Genomic DNA, 17,160 nt, shown 5'->3' with positions numbered 1-17,160 from the left:
TGCGTTTTAGCAACCACTTTTAAGAGAGCGCTGTCTTCTCCCCCTTAATGGATGTAAGGAATGAGGCACAGGACCGATGAGTGGAACAGAGCTGCCGTTTGACATGAGAGGCGAGGTTCATTTTAAACACGTGTTTGCCTTGGGATTATTGGATAAGGATCTGTCCCGTACTTCAGTCAGTAACTCATGAAAAATTTCTGAACCCTTTAAGTACCTGGCTCTGCCCTTAAGTCAAAATGGAGAAAAGACAACCATGAATTCTGGTCGGGAAGATCTCTAGGTCTAGGAAGGAGACCAATCGGAAGCCTCAGATCGAAAGGGAGTTCCAGAAATGCTGGCTTGATCGGTCATTTCAGCTTGTACTTTAGGAAGATGGGGTTTATTCCACCAATAGAACATAAATAAAGACAATCTACTATTCCATTTAGTTCTTTACCGCAACCTAGGGAATTGCTTTTCCAGCAATATTCCAGAAACGTTGACTTGGAGCCCCCAAGGCCCTCTCACTTTGGGAACAATGGCCTAGTGTCAAACCCTCAACATAGGAAGTTGATTTACCGGATGGTGGCAGAATGGAAACAGGCGATTTACTGAGAAGAATAGAAATAACTTCTTAGCTAAGAAGTGGCTCGTGTTGTTGACATTTCATTTTTGTATAGTAAGTATAGGCTTTAAAAAATTGGGGGTTAAAGAGATGGCCCAGTAGGTAGAGTGCCTGCCACACAAACATGAGGACCTGGGTTCAGATCCATAGTGTTCATGTAAAAGCCAGGCACAGCAGTTGATGTTTGAAATCCAGCCTGGGGAAGAGTTGGAGACAGGGGGATTCCTGGTGCTCACTGAAGCTCCAGGTGCAGGAGAGTTGTTGACAGTATGCCTTTGGAGGTTTTCTTTGATTACTGTTTTTTCAAGTCAGAATTTCATTAAGTAATTCTGGCTGTCCTAGAACTTGCTAAGTAGAAAAGGCCTACCACTGCCTCCCAAATTCTGGGATTAAAGATGTGCACCACTATGGTTGGTGCCTCATGTCAGGACAGAGATGGAGCTGGGTCATAGGTCTCATTGTGTGTCTCTTCTTAGCATGGCCATGTTGGACACATCTCTTTTCTCTGCTTTTTATGCTTTTCTGACTCTTTAACTAGTGTTTGGAGGACAGGTGGCCAAGGCTAGCTTGTTAGGGCTGCCAGCGTTCAGCACTTGACTCCAACAATTCTGGTAACTTGGGGGGTGGGGTGGGGAGATATATCAAATGATTCAACAGAAATATGACAAGTGGAGGGAAGATCTTTATGAACCAATCACTGAGTTAGTCATTGGTTATTGCTAAACCTGTAAATCTGGATAAATAATCTAATGCTCAGGTGCCTTCATCTATGAAATGGAGATTAAAAAACATGTATGCAGATGTAAGTTTCTGTCCCACTCAGTTCCGCAGCTGTTCAGTCTCAACAAAACAGTCTTATATTAATCATAAACTGGTTGATCTATTAGCTCAGGCTTATTATTAGCTAGCTCTTACAACTTAAATTAACCCATAATACTTATCTATGTTTAGCCACGTGGCTTGGTACCTTACTCAGTAAGGCATTCTCATCTTGCTTCCTCTGCATCTGGCTGGTGACTGCAGACTGAACCTTTCCTCTTCCAAGAATTCTCCTCGTCTGGTCACTCCGCCTCTATTTCCTCCCTGGATTCTGGCCAATTGGTGTTTAATTAAACCAATACAAGTAAAACATCTTTACAGGATACTAGAGCATTCTCCCACAGCACGTGTATTTGGTAAGAGGATGTTTAGAGCTGAAAGAGACCATGTCAACTGCCCAGCACACAAGCACCTGCCTCATCTTCTGGCCGCTTGTGTGAACTGAGGAGGAAGAGGGATGAATGGGCTTAGCTGAGTATGGGGGGGGGGTGAGGTACCTCTCCAGTCTATGACCGCTATGAGGTATCCACATGGAAACCACACTGAGTAGTTGATGTGGGAGTCTTCTGTTTTGTGTTGATTTCATTGGTTAAATAAAGAAACTGCCTTGGCCCTTTAATAGGACAGAAAATTAGGTAGGCAGAGTAAACAGAACAGAATGCTGGGAGAAAGAAGCCGAGTCATGCAGTCGCCATGATTCTCCTCTCCGAGGCAGACGCAGGTTAAGATCTTACCGGTAAACTACCACCTCGTGGTGGTACACAGATTATTAGAAATGGGTTGATCTAGATGTGAGAGCTAACCAGTAAGAGGCTAGAGCTAATGGGCCAAGCAGTGTTTAAAAGAATACAGTTTCCATGTAATTATTTCGGGTAAAGCTAGCCAGGTGGCGGAACGCAGTCCGCCACTCCTACAACAAGTGGTCAGACATGAAGTCTGGCTCTCAGACAGAGGTTTAGATTAGTGATTAAAATGTAGAGTTGTCAGTGACACTGAATACCACGTAAGGGGGTGAGTTCTAGAGGGAGTTCCCGAATGAAGGTAGAAGACAGAGTGATGGGGAAGTCTCTAGGGTAAAGACTACTGAGAAAGAGGAGAAAGAGATGTTGTCCTTGGTCCCATGCCCAAACCTTCTCCAACAGAGAGAGGCGTAACACAGAAGCCCTGGGACATTCTATGACAGGACAAAATAAAGTGGCTCAGATTGTCCACTTCTCCAACCTTGAGGTATCAACTTGCTGAATGTCCCATTCCTTAGCTCATTGCAAGTTTTTTCTTTTCTTTTTCATCTTTTCATGTATATGCATGTGTCCATGTATGGTTACATGTGGGTGAGGGCACGTGTTTCTCTGTGGATGTGGAGGCGCAAAGGCCAGATCTGAAATCTTCCTCGATCACTCTTCCATCTTTATCTCTTATTATTTGTCCTCACCTCCCACCCCGCCTGAATGAGGACCAACCCAGAGCCTTGTGCTTGCTAGGCAAGCGCTCTACCACTGAGCTCCATCCCCTACCCTTCACTTTAGTCTCTTAAGGCTCTCTCAGTAATGCCCAGAAATCCCTTATTATTATGACTCATTTTCCTAGGCAGCTTGCTAGGGGCGAGGAAGGCTCCCTTTTCTGTGCCTTCTGGGACTGGAATTACAGGCAGGCCCCTGTGCCAACCGGTAAAGGATGGGTTCTGGTGACCTGATTGTGGGTCCTCTCGCTTGCACAGAAAGTTGGCTTTAAAAACTGAGTCATCTCAGCCCCACAAATTGTTCTTTTAAAGCCAGGCCTACATGAGGAAAAAAAAAAAAAAAAAAAAAAAAAAAAAAAAAAAAACGAAGGCAAGGCAGTGGAATGAAGACAAAGCCCTGAGGACATCTGCACTGATTCATCTTCTTTTGCCTTTGTGATGGGCGTTATATGACCCTGGGGTTGTGCAAAGGAGGTGGATGAACCTTCTGATATTTTGCCTGGGAGCTGGTTTCGGAAATGCAATCTCTGACATTTATCGCCAGGAGCATGAGCGCAAATGTTTGGCTTTGAAGCAGATGCAGCAGGGTAGCAGCAGACAATGGATCCAGCTGAATTTGAACCAGGAAGAAGAGGAGTGGCTTTGATGAGACTCCAATAACAACAGCATTAATACAGTCAGCCTGCATCAGTGGAAGGGTCAGGAAGGGTCTCCAAAAACACAATCCAGTCACTCCCCAGAGAGCTTCATACCCTGGAAGAATCCAAGAGAGCATCCAGGGGCCATGCAGCCCAACTCCTGCAAAGGGTGGCTGAGAAAGGGGAGTGAGGAATGCCCAGAGAGCTTGTGGCTAAGACAGCAGTGGTAGTCAGATCCCAGTGTGGATATGTTCACTGAGCACTCGCTTACTGAGGGCTTGATGTGGAGGAGGCTAGACCTGATGGTACAGAGACAAGGATATCAAGGAGACAGCTACAAGCAAATAGCTGTGGAGAAACCAGAAGAAGGAGGATGTGGTCAAGCCTCCAACAAAAACATCAACACTCTGTGGTAAAACAAGAGGCTGGCTGGCTCTAACTGGATTCTTAAGCATTCGCTGTAGTGTCTCTCAGCCTTCTCCACTATGAATTGGGGTCTGACATTACAGTCAGTTCTCTGGTCTGAACCCGAGTAAGGCTCTGTCCTCAAGTCTACAGTGAGTGGTCTCTGTTTTTATCTGTATCTAAAATCCTAAGTCACAATAGAGAACGGAGTTAGAGCACGGGGGTGTATCCTATGCTGGGAACCTGACCATTCATGGTCTCCATAGCCCCATGTCTGGTGCAAGATAGGTGTTCAAGTGTTTAATTAAACTAGTATCTCCACAAAGAGATGTATGAATCTTGCCCAAATTTAGAAACCAATGTAAGCTAATTAAAAATGAAGCAGGAACAGGAAAACAACAACCTGGTTACAGGGCCGATGCCAAAGAAAAGTACAGACTTTAAATAAGTTAAATATTCCTGAGTTTCTGGTCAAGTAATACCCAGCTTACCTTTCAAATCATAAAGCAAAGAAAGCCAGCCTACAAACCACAATCCCAGAGAACACAGACAGCAATGCAGACACTAAGAGAGACTTACATAGATCTAATCTACATGGGAAGTAGAAAAAGACAAGATCTCCTGAGTAAATTGGCAGCATGGGAACCTTTGGGGAAGGTTGAAGGGGAGGGAAAAGTCAGGGAGGGGAGCAGAGAAAAATGTAGAGCTCTGATGGAGGAAAGTCATTGGCTAATAAGGAAACTGCCTTGGCCCATTTGATTGGCCAGCCTTTAGGTGGGTGGAGTAAACAGAATAGAATGCTGGGAGGAAGAGGAAGTGAGCTCAGATGCAGGGCAGCTCCTCTCAGAGCCAGACGCCATGCAGCCAGCCGCCAGGTCAGACATGCTGAATCTTTCCTGGTAAGACTAGTGCTACACAGATTATTAGAGATGGGTTGATCGGGATATGAGAATTAGCCAGTAAGGGCTAGAGCTAATGGGCCAAGCAGTGTTTAAAAGAATACAGTTTGTGTGTCGTTATTTTGGGGCATAAGCTAGCCAGGCGACTGGGAACTGGGTGGCAGGAACGCAGCACGCAGCTCCTTCAACAGAGCTCAATAAAAATCAATTTAAAAAAACCCACCCCAGACAATTTCATTAGTCATAAATCCTATACATTTTTTGGCTATTAATTCTTGTGTAATATCCATGTAAAGATGTGTTACATTTGTTTATATTGCAGGATATTACTTCAACTGTGTAAAGGTGTGTTGCTTTTGTTTATGATGTATTAATTTAACAATGTAAGGATATGTATACTTAATTATGTAAATATGTGTTGCATCTGTTTCACCTTGCCTGTCTAAGGCACCTGATTGGTCTAATAAAGAGATGAATGGCTAATAGCGAGGCATGCAAAAGGATAGGTGGAGCAGGCAGACAGAATAAATAGAAGGAGAAATCTAGGGTCAGAAAAGGAATGAGAAGAAGGAGGAGGAGAGAACAAGGGGGAAACAGAGGGACACACCTGGGGTAAGAAGGCAGGCAGCTGCCAGGCAGCCATCAGGCAGACATGAGAAGCAGTGAAAATAAGACATAGAGAAGGAAAGAAAGGTAAAAAGTCTTGAAGCAAAAGGTAGATAAAGAGAAACAGGTTAATTTAAGTTAAAAGAACTAGCCAGAAATGAGTCTAAGCTAGGCCAAGCATTCATAACTAAAAATAAGTCTGGTGTGGAATTTCACTGGTGTGGAATACATGTCGCTGTGATTAGTTTAATAAAGAAGCTGACTGGCCAATAGCCAAACAGGATAAGGTTAGGCAGGAGAGCCAAACAGAGGTTACTGGGAGGAAGAAGGGCAGAGTCTTTGGCAGATGTGGGAGTCTTGAGCAGATGCAGGGAGAAGTAACATGCTGTACTGAGAAAAGGTACCAAGCCACTGGGCAAAACCTAGATAAGAAATATGGGTTAATTCAAATAAGCTAGCTAGTAACAAGCCTGAGCTATTGGCCAAGCATTTATCATTAATATTGAGTCTCTACATTGATTATTTGGGAACTGGTGGATGGGAATGAAAAGTTCACCAACATCTCAGTGTCATGATTTGGGAACTGGTTGGTGACCCAAAAGAAAAAGTCTACTACCTCACTCCTCCCTTGTTACTCAGTTAACAAGTGATGGGGAGAGGGAGAGCCACTGGTAAGAGTCCCATACTCCCATAAATAATCCTAATGAAACTCACAGGGACACACACAGTCAGAAAGGTCACAGCCATGAAAGTAAAGAAGCTAGTTGGGAAGAGGAAAGGAAAATGCAGTGGTGGGATGGGGACAAGAGAGGGTAACGGTGTGTGTGTGTGCCTATGATGGAACCATATTATATACATGTATGAAAATGTCATAGTAAAATCTATTACATCTAATTAACGTATGCTAATGAAATAATTTAGTAATTTAGAAGTGTATGTGAAGAAAAGAATTGTAGGGAAGGTGGAAATGATGTAAATACAGCACTCACTTAGGAAATGCTTTTTAAAAAATGTACATTAAAAAAATCTGGAGAAATGGCTCAGCAGTTTCCAGATCTAGCTGCTCTCCCAGAGGGCTTGGTTCCCAGCACTCACATGACAGTCTCAACCATCTGCAGCTCCAGTCCCAGGAGACCCTGAGCCCTCTTCTGGCTTCTGTGGCCACCAGGCCCATGGGTGGGTGCACAGATGTTCATGCAGATAAAATACCCATACCACATAAAATATTTGCTAGGCATGGCAGTGCATGCCTTGACCCCAGCGTAGAGGCAGGAGGATCTCTATGAGTTCCTGTGGTGATATTTAGTTTGTGCTCTAACAAATAAAGCTTGCCTGAAGATCAGAGGGTGGAGCTAGTCACTAGTTAACCACAGAGGTCAAGCAATGGTGGCACACACCTTTAATCCCAACACTAGGGAGGTGGAGACAAGAAGTTATATGGCTGGGCAGAGAGAGGACTGAGGATTCAGTAGAGGTGAGAACTTCAGTAGCTGGCTGGCGTACTTCCCTGATCTTTCAGATTTTGCCCCCTAATATCTGACTCCAGCATTTTATTATTAAAATCAATTAGAGTTGGCACTCCAAGTTCCAGTCCAGCCTGTTCTTCTTAGCAAGTTCCAGGACAGTCAGGGCTACATAGAGAGACCCTGCTTCAAAACCAACCAACTAATCAACCAACCAACCAAACAACCAAAAATCTGTAGAAATTTTCCAATTTTAATCTTAAAATCTGTAATCTTGCCCATAATTTTTCTTAGTGGGGTTTTATAAACTGAGTTAATTTTTTTCAACGACTCGTTTGGGTTTTGCTAATTTTCTTTAACCACAGACTATTTTAAAATATAATTCATTGACTCTCAGTCACATTGACTCTCTAGTAATTTTTTTACTTGTTTTTTAAATTTAATTTCACTATGTACAGATCATAGTCTGAAAGGTCTCAAGCTGTTGGAATTCAGACATCTTGTTACTGTTCACTCTATGATGCTGCAGATCTCTCTAGGATAAGCACGCTGACCGCAAGGGTGGAAGGGAGGAGCTGTCCCTGGTGAGCTGAGGCCAGTCCAGTCTGCGTTCCCATTTTAGATGCTAGGAGCACTTGGTAGAGCGGTCAGGCAAGTGAGAGTGTAGAGAAGCGCATGTGGCAACCGGCTTTTGTTCTTAAGGTACAAGTTAGAGTTGACAGGTGTAAGCTTTTGTCATCAGGTTGTTAAAGGACACAACCGATGGTTTCAGCTGTTTTTCTAGGTCATTCTGTTCCAGGTAGCAAATGACGTCATGCTTGGCGAGGAGTTGGATAAGCAGTGCTTTGAGTAAATCTAGTAATTGGTCTTTTCTACCTAATTCCACGTCAATGTGGTATGACTAATTATTTGTTTGGAGACAGGGTCTCCCTTTGTAGACACAATCTACTTTTTTTTTTCTTTTTGCAAGAACTTTTATCCATTCTCCCTCATCCTCTCCATCCCTGTCCCTCTCTCTTCTTATCCCTTTGTCCCCACCCCTCCTGTTGTCTTCAGCTACATTAGGTTATGGCGAGATTACTGGAGGCTTGGAGGTGCCTGACTTAACCATAAAAGTCTCTCAAATCTGATTCCAGAATTTATCAGTTATCAATGGCAGAAATCAAAGATTTCTGAGAAAGATCTGGATATCATTCGTGGCCTATAGGTGGATGGCACCTCACAGCATCTGTGAGGGTGACCTTCAGAAGTTAAGAGTAAGCTACTGGCTGACAGCCACTCAGGTAAGGTGGCCTCAGCCCTGTAACACAAGGAACTGAGTTCTTACACAACAATGACCTTGGGAATGGAGTCTCCCCAGGGTCTGCAAGCTGAAGCTCATGCTTTTGTTTGAGACTCATGATCTCTGAGGCAGAGTGCCAACAGTCGCTTGTTAGCGCTAACTTGAGATGTGGTAATTTGATGCCACAGCAGCATCGAAAACATCATCCCAACTCTGATGACTGCTCTGGGGACGGGGTCAGTTTCGGTCTCCTGTCACGCTTTCCAGCCAGGCTGCCTCCACCACTTTTCAGTTCTGAAGCTGGGCTAATACTAGTGTTCTTGAGAAGTCTGTTGTGGAACGTGATTTGGCTGCCAACTCCGTCCAAGACACCCTCACGAACTCGGCCTCTCTCTAGGGCAGTCTCCCTTAGACATCCAGAGTATGTCCCCACCCTTCAAAAACTCAGCCTGCTGGCCACTCTCTGGTGCTCACAAGCTCAGAAACCTAGGACTGGAGCTGTATGGGCTCTGTAACGGCTTGAACGTGAGAGGCTGGGTGGCTGGGGACTTGTTCAAGGATGTGAGGGGACACATGAGGGCTTGTTAGGCATATCTTCTTGCCGAGACCTCAGAAGCACAAGGTTTGGGAAAGGGGCCCTAAGGTTCTCACTGTGCTACGTAGTTTGCGCAGGGCAGGCTGACTGTCGCAGCGTAGTTAATAGAATCACCGTGGATCTCTAATGATTACTAAAGAGGCGATGGTATCCCTGGGGTGGGGCTTAAGCTTTCTGTAGAAATTTTCTAACAGTCACAACTGTCTGGAAAGGGCTTTACAAAAGCATGTCCACTGTTTACAGTATTAACAATGTAAACTTCCAGCCTCTTGAAGCCACGTGCTATGTGTGGGCGAGCATGGAGGTGGGGGGTGGGCCGGGGAGATTTGCTGTTGATAATGCAGATGGTTAATTTTCATCTTGCCCAAACCAACACCGGCACCACAAAAGCAGCTTCTTTCTCCCCTTCTCTTGTCACATATCCCCACAGCAGCTCTTTGTAGGCTTTGAAGCCATTCTGAGCTAGTATTTTGCAGAAGCGCCAATCTAGGCCAGCAGGTCTCAAGATGTGGACCCTGATAGTCTCCAGCTGGGGCCTTGAGGTGGTCGCCAGGGAAAATGGGGTTTAACTGCCCCGCCCCCAGTCTCACACAAAGGCAGCCACGCCCAACTGTCTTCTTCAAGTTTCCGCTGCCAAGCTCTCAGTTTAAAACAAAAAGCCACACGCCTTTAATCCCAGCACTTGGGAGGCAGAGGCAGGAGGATCTCTGTGAGTTCGAGACCAGCCTGGTCTACAAGAGCTAGTTCCATGACAGGCTCCAAAACCACAGAGAAACCCTGTCTCGAAAAACAAAAAACAAAAAACAAAAAAAAAAGCCAGCGTCAGGGGCTAAGAACTGCTTTTCCAGAGGACTCTGGCTCAATTTCAGCACACACGGCAGTTCGTGTCATCTGTAACTTCAGTTCTGGTGCCCTCTTTTGACATACACATCCATGCAGGCAATATATCTCCACATCCCAACCCTCAATTCTCCACTTCTTAAATGTTTTATGTGTCAAAATAGAGGAAAACATTAGACACTTTGGCTGTACACTGAATAAAATGACCCCCTGGATCCTTGGATGAATTTCAAGCTAACTGCAGTCACATCTTGGATCTTTGGCAGATGATACACACTCTAGGACAAGTATGCGTATGGGTTGGACTCAACACAAGAATTGTAAAATTAATTAAAAAATTTAAGGTATCTTTTTGTGAGTAAACAGAACAAAACTCAATAACCTCAACTGTACAGTTCTCAAGTTAGATCTTTGTAGATGGCATGTTACAATGCCAGGATGGCTGGACATGCCTGTGGGAGCTTGTCCCTTTAAGAAAACGAACCAGCAGGGAAGGCTGCTAGAGGTAGTCCTTGAGACGAAGTCAAATTGTGGAAAATCTGTCCTTGGGCAGCAATCCCAACAAACAGCACACTTCTGCTAAGGATTCTGCAGACTAACTAGAACTTGCGTGGCCGTTCAATGCCGCACGCCAAGAGTTCAAGTTTTCATGGGCAGTCCTGAGTCACTGTACCAGCTGGTTACTGTCATCTCAGCACCTGGGGGGAGGTATGTCATCAGATGGCATTGGGAACCTCTGGCAGAGACGCCCACCTAACTTCAACCTGATGTCCTCAGTGTGCTGGGTGAATGTACTGACTTATGACCTTAGTCCTGTGACTGTAAGGAGTCCACGTAAACCGCTTCTTCAGCGAAACAAGCCATTTGGGCACCTGAGTCCACACTCACAGGCCAGAGTTAGTCGTGTCTGGAGACTTCTCTCCTTCGGGGTAAAAGCTGTTTTGCACTGACAGTACCATGTGTGGATTTATGTGTAGGCTTGAGTGCCACGGCACACCCGTGGAAGCCAGACAACAACCAGTGGGAGCCTAGTCTCTCTTTCCACCACGTGCAGTCCAGGAATTGAACTCAGGTGGCCAGGTAAGATGGCAGGCACCTTACCTGCAGGGCCATGTCTCCGGCCTCAAATGTGAACTTTTGATGTTACATAGCGAAACATGTCGATCTACATCCCTGAACTGGTATCCTTCAAGTGATCAGGAAGTGACTGTGAGAAAATCACATGTTAAAGGAACAACCCCCACCCCCCAAAAAGCCCTAGGAAGCCTGTCCTCCAGGCCTGGAACACGGACATGATCATCAGCTTTGGGTCACAGCATGGCTTCCAGCTGTTTTTACTGATGCTCACACCTCTCCAGAAAATCACACCTCAAGTGCATGTGTTGTGGCAGGTGATATGGATGTCATAGAAGGCCGACCAAGCTCAGCCTACAGTGATAATGAGGCCACAGAAAGAACGTTAATACGGAGGAGGAATAAGGGAACTAGTCACTATAAAAACAGGAATGGCAAACCATATACTGGATAAAAACATCCACAGAGTCCATATCTGACAAAGGAATATTATGCCTAACACAGAAAAGGCCACCAGTAAATCAAAAGATAGCTCAGAAAGAAACGAAAAAAATGCTTGAAGATTTAAAAAACGAAATGAGATCAGGTGTGGTGGAACACACCTTTAATCCCAGCACTTAGGAAACAGAGGCAGGCGGATCTCTATGAGTTCGACATCAACCTGGCCTACAGGTCAGGCAGGGCTACATGAGACCCTGTCTCAAAACAAACCAAACCAAACTACAACCCCCCAAGCCAAAATGGTATGTCCAAATAGCTTCAATAAGCTCAACCTCATTAGCCGCTGCTGGAGGAATACACATTGAAAGAACAAGGTCATACTACACAAGGTTCCAGTCTTTCACCGTCGGCTAAAACTGACTGACAGTGCCACTAGTCCCATTCCCTACCCGTCCGGTGCTGGAACTAAACCCAGGGCATCACGGATGCTAGACCCACTGACACCAAGAATCAGAGAGGCTTCAGAGCAACTCATCTTTCATACAGGACTGTAGTGGTATAAATAGTGCATTCATTTTGGAAAACTGTCATTTTCCAATACCGACAAACACGAACCTAAGCTGTGACAGTAAACACCCGAGAGAAATAAAAAAAAAAAAAAAAAAGCAGATTCACAGTTAAGGTTTCCATGTCCATAGGTTTTATTCACAATACCCCAACTGTAAACAATCCAAACACTAAGTACAAGAGAACACATTTGTACAATTACACTACTCGTTAAAAATTACTACTAGTTACGAAACACATATGAATTCCAAAATCTGCTTATGAAGGAAGGCAGACACAAGGTATATGGTACATGAGTTCACTTCCACCAAGTTTGAGACTAGATAGGACCAACATGGAGTAAAGGCAGGCAGCCCACTGGTTGGGGAGACAGCATGGACTGAGGACTTTCTGGGGCGATGACCTTTTGTGTTGGTTTGGGTACTTGTGACAAGGAGCTTTCAGGCTGCTTACTTAGGTCTGGATTGTTTAAAAAGTTCGATCTAAATCATAAGTATTTTTTTGACGAACGTAAAGCTGGATGTGTGGTGACTATTAACCTGTGAACCTATCCTAGGTATGTAACATCATTCTAAAAAGTGAGGAATTGGCTACATAGAGGCTTTCTCTGGTACTAGATGAAGATCTGGAGAGAGTAACCGCTTTTAAGGAATGTATTTAAATAAATGAGAGAAATGTGCTTTCTTAGGTTTGCATGTAATAACACTGATTCCCAATGTGAGCAAAGACTGCCTGTCTTTAGGGAAAAAAATGTCACTTTTTCCTGACAGAAGTATGTCTCATGATCAAAAATTGCGTTACTGTCCATACTGTATCTGTTTACTTGCAAGAGAAACCTGGCCAATCTTCCAGCTGTACTCGCTACTTTTGTGCTAATACTTAAACTTCTACAGTTAGAGCAGCTTGAGTTAATGGAACTGTTTACTTTGTATGGCTGAGTTTATGAACGCTAGTTTTCATGACTGAACAGATTCTGGTGACTTTAAACTCCCTCTTAAATACAAACAAGACTACCAAGAAGCCACCAAGATAATGAATTAAAAGAAACTTTAAGCTGGCATGGTGGCTCACACCTTTAATCCTCACAGTTGGGAGACAGATTTCTGAGTTTGAGGTTAGCATGGTCTACATAGCAAGTACCAGGCCAGGCAAGGGTACTGAGACCATGTCTCAAAAGCAAAACAAACCAATGAAATTTTAACCATTAAACTTCACACACATCTCCAAATATTATTTTTGACATCTTCCCTTGTTTGAAGCATTTACTTATTTTGTTTTGAGACAGGGTCTCGTGATGGTCCATTCTGGCACTGAACTCTCAGTCTCCCAAATGCTAGAATTACAGGTATGAACCATCTGCCTGGTGAAAAAGAGTTTTGTTTTTTTGAATGGTGAAATGTTTCCCTTAACTAGTCAACAGCCTTGGTGTAAAACTGTGGGAGTTTACATGCGAGAGTGGTAGATAGAGGTAGAGTTGCAGACATTGCTGACCTTCTGAAAAAGAAAGGAAACTGTTTCACCCTGCGCTGCATTCTGGACCTCTAGAAAGCCAAGTGCCACTCAGATGAGGTGCATGGGGCTTTAGGAACTGCGCAGTTCATCTGGGAGACCTCTCCTTACTCAGTTTGACTTGAATGGGATTGTTTTCACAAGATGAGCGTTTCTGCAATCTTGCTGGAGGCCCAAGTAAACACTGGTGTTCCATTTAATTATACAGGAATAGAACATAAGTAAAAAACACTTAGCACACATTTCACTCTTATTTTTCTATAAAAATATAACTCTTTATTAAATAACATGCACAAATATTAACTAGTCATTTATTAAACAGATATGATTTAGAACAAGACTTAAATACAAATCCTTAGGTACAATTGAATATCTTGTTCATGATGTTTGAATAGTTTAAAAAGAATCACTGATTAAATTCAGCATCCTTATTTTTCTTTGAGAACCCAAATATTCTTAGGCATATACTCCATTCTGAGATTTTTTTTTCCTCTAGTATTTTAGACCTTCAGAAAGTCTCTAACATCAAGTCCTAACTATGTACTAACTCACACATATACTACGAAGTGCAGTAACTTAGCTATCCTGACGGCCTACAGAGGAAGTGAGTAGTAGTGGACTCATAGCAGAGGCTCCAGCTGTTTGAGCTACCGTGAAAGAGTGAGCACTGTGGGGGGGGGGGACTGGAAAGCTGGGCTGACTGAGGACTGCACCTGCCAGACCCTGCTTAAGTGAAGCTCTCCCCTCCTCCCCCAACAGCTTGTTCTGTTTGGTCAGTATCACTTCTGGCACCTTCCCCCCAAGATGAACCACCAGAAAAACGCTCTACAGATCTACTCTTCTCTTGCTCTCTCTTGAACGTTTAATAATCCTATTTCATTTTGTAATTTGCCACACGAGCTCATCAAATTTCCTTCCTAGGATAAAGAATAAAGTTTGCATTAAGTTGTTTTTGTATTAAAAAGTATTGCTTTTATAAATTATCTTCCAATGTTCCCAGCCTTAAGAAGCATAACTTCAACAAAAAACAGTGCTTCAAAGTCTACCCTGCCTTTCTGGCCCCATTGACTGTATGAAAAGGCCAAAGTCTTTCATCTAAATTTCTAAGGAAAATGACACCCAACCTTATCAAATCCTTGCACTGTGTATTTTTCACATGTGCTGCTTTATTGCGCATGCCAGTACAGTAAGAGTGAAAATATAAATTGATGTAAAAATTCAAAAATCCCTAAGCTTAATATGAACCTTTGCACAGAAAAACCAAATAATTTCTTTTTCTAGCTGGGATTTCCAACTTGTGAGCTGAATTTAAGCCATTTAATTCATATTTTTTTAACCTTTCCTTATCAAAATAGGAAATATCCAGTATTATGTTATAATTCAAGACAGTATTGTAGCAGGGTTCATAAATGTTTATCCTATTTACTTATGATTTTAGATTAATCTAATTTTCCTTTCCAAATGCTTCACAAGTTAAGCAGCAGGTTTTATCTGGTTTTCCTGAATATCTAGTCTACATCGTGTCATAGGATAAACTGTTCTAAGGATATTGCTCATTATTTTACTATAAAAGCATACCAAATCATATTTCAATTATGAAAATTTTCAAATTACACATTTTGCATCTTGATACAAGGAAACATACAACATAGTAATAAAATCTTTATGAACATTTCAGGGACTGGGATATTCCTAAGTCTTTTACTTATTTTGACTACTAACTATCTTAGTTTGATTTGAGCATTCAACTTTTATTTTAAAAGTGCAAAGGCTATTAAGCTTAAAAGATTAAATTTAAGCAATATAAGAAAGTTTACAATGATTTAACATGACCAATAAAATTTATTAAACATATTTACATATATTCACAGGTTCTTTCATAGTTGAGTATTAAAATAGACATTTACAATTTCAGAACTTCCATTCCAAGGCATTGGTTGTTGTTCTGGGGGAAACAGGCTTCTCCAGTGAGTTGAAGAACCAGCGCTTCTTTGATGGCTAATTCTGACCAGTGTGTCCCACACAGAAAGTCCCTGGTTCTCTTGCAGGAAACTGGGATAAGTCTCACACTGTCTCAGGCGTCAGTTACAGAAAGTTAAATTATAGAAAGCATGCGACACAACTAAGCCACCATCTTGAGAGTATGGGATGGACGCAAGCTAACTCAAACACATGCATGCCCTATTTAAAGGTTCACTATCTGAGCACACTCCTAGTACACTCTAAAAGCTACAGCTTTGGTCCAACAGAACAAACAGTTTTACAGTCAGCTCTTTGTACACGCTTTGAGGGCCAATCCCTTGTATACACCGAGCACTAATTACAAGATGTACAATATGTATAAAATAAGTTATTAAAAAGGAAGACAATATTAAAACTTTCAAAAAAGAAAACTGTACAATTAATTTACAGATAAAATAAACTGAAGAATTTTGTGCCAAGATTTTCTTCCACATTAGAAACTATTTGGTAGGAACTGGATCTTTGCGTTTACTCACGCACTTTTAATGAAGCCAGCAAGAGATCTGAGTACTTGTGGTTGGTTATCTTGTTACTTGGAGTGCTAACAACTTCCAGCGCTGTTAACAGATTTTCTCAACCTTTTAAAGATCTACTCAGTTTGCCAACATGTTCTAATGCAATAGTTACCTTTGATCAATATAAATAATAGTTTTCTATTAGAAACTGTATTTGGACCTAAGATCCAAAATATTTTATTTTTATAAAATGACAGTGCTCACTACATAACCAACTTTAGTTAATGTCACTAACAAGTGTAAAGGCGTATTTCCAGGTTTTTCTTAAAAGGCAGTATTCCACAGTATAACACTTGTATCATTAGTTTAAAGCGATACCAACACAAGTACCAAATGCTATATAGGAGTCAATTCAAAATCATCATTAACATCAACAAGGGGAACATAAAATTCCTGGATCTCATAAATACTGATAGACTTATAGGTGGCGGGATCGAGTTCCTGAAGTTTGAGCTGCCATTCTAGTCTCTGGACGGCATTTAAAGCTGCAGCTTCGTGTTGCTGCCTCATTAAAAGACAGGTCTATTTAAAAGAAGAGAAGAATTGATTTACCTGTTACATTTGCTGTTTCAAATATATTTGAATGTTAAACATATTTACAAACATTCACAGGTTCTTTCATAGTTGAATATTAAAATAGACATTTACAACCTCAGAACTTCTATTCAGAGGCACTGTTGTTGTTCTGGGGGAAAACAGGCTTCTGCAGTGAATGAAGAACCAGCGCCTCCTTGATGACTGATCCTGACCAATGTGTCCCTCACAAAAGCCCCCGGTTCTCCTGCAGGAATCTCATCCAGTTTTGTGAGGAGCAAAACAGATACATAAGGGGTGAGAAACAGTTCACACCATAAGCCTCCTCTGTCCTGTCATACCAGTGTGCCCCACTTCTTGGTCTCTTGCTTCATTGTTATCTTTTTAATTTGGGCTTGCTAATATTCTTTAAAATTATAAGATTTTGAATTACTGAAAGAATTGCAAAATCTATACAGAAATGCTGTAAATTTTCAAGTCAATTTGGTGAGGGGTGCAGAGGAGTGGAACAGAATCTTGTATGTAGTCCAGGCTGGCTTCAAACTTGTAGACACCTTCCTGCCTCAGTATTCCACACAGCTAGGGTTACAAATGTGCACCACTATGCACACTTGTTTACCATTCTGTTCTTACGTGAGGGCTACAACCAAACAGGTGTATTGGATGATGAGTACAAAGAAACACAAAATACTGTTTCTGTGCTGCTTTGATTCTTTATATCAAGTAGTTCAGTTCTTTTTTTTTTTTTTAAGTAATCTTTATTTATCTATTTATTTAATTTTTATGTGTGCTGGCATCTGGTCTGTATGTGTATCTGTGTGAGGGAATCAGATCCACTGGAACTTGAGTCATAGACAGGTGTGAGCTGCCACGTGGGTACTGGAAATT

General features: G+C 42.4%; 1 protein-coding gene across 5 annotated transcripts in view; it reads right to left on the bottom strand.

Annotated features, from left to right (window-relative positions):
* Positions 1–11,831: 11,831 nt before the first annotated feature.
* Ankrd12 (ankyrin repeat domain 12) overlaps positions 11,832–17,160 on the bottom strand; it is a 107,332-nt gene continuing 102,003 nt past the window's right edge. For all 5 annotated transcript variants that reach the window (XM_057754175.1, XM_057754165.1, XM_057754189.1 and 2 more), the window contains one exon: positions 11,832–16,260. In XM_057754175.1, coding sequence (XP_057610158.1) covers positions 16,075–16,260 — 186 coding nt within the window. In that variant the 3' untranslated portion in view covers positions 11,832–16,074. The remainder of the gene's footprint in view (positions 16,261–17,160) is intronic.

This window comes from Chionomys nivalis, chromosome 2 (assembly GCF_950005125.1).
Source record: "Chionomys nivalis chromosome 2, mChiNiv1.1, whole genome shotgun sequence".
Taxonomy (NCBI): domain Eukaryota; kingdom Metazoa; phylum Chordata; class Mammalia; order Rodentia; family Cricetidae; genus Chionomys; species Chionomys nivalis.
This window is presented reverse-complemented; position numbering and strand designations above follow the sequence as displayed.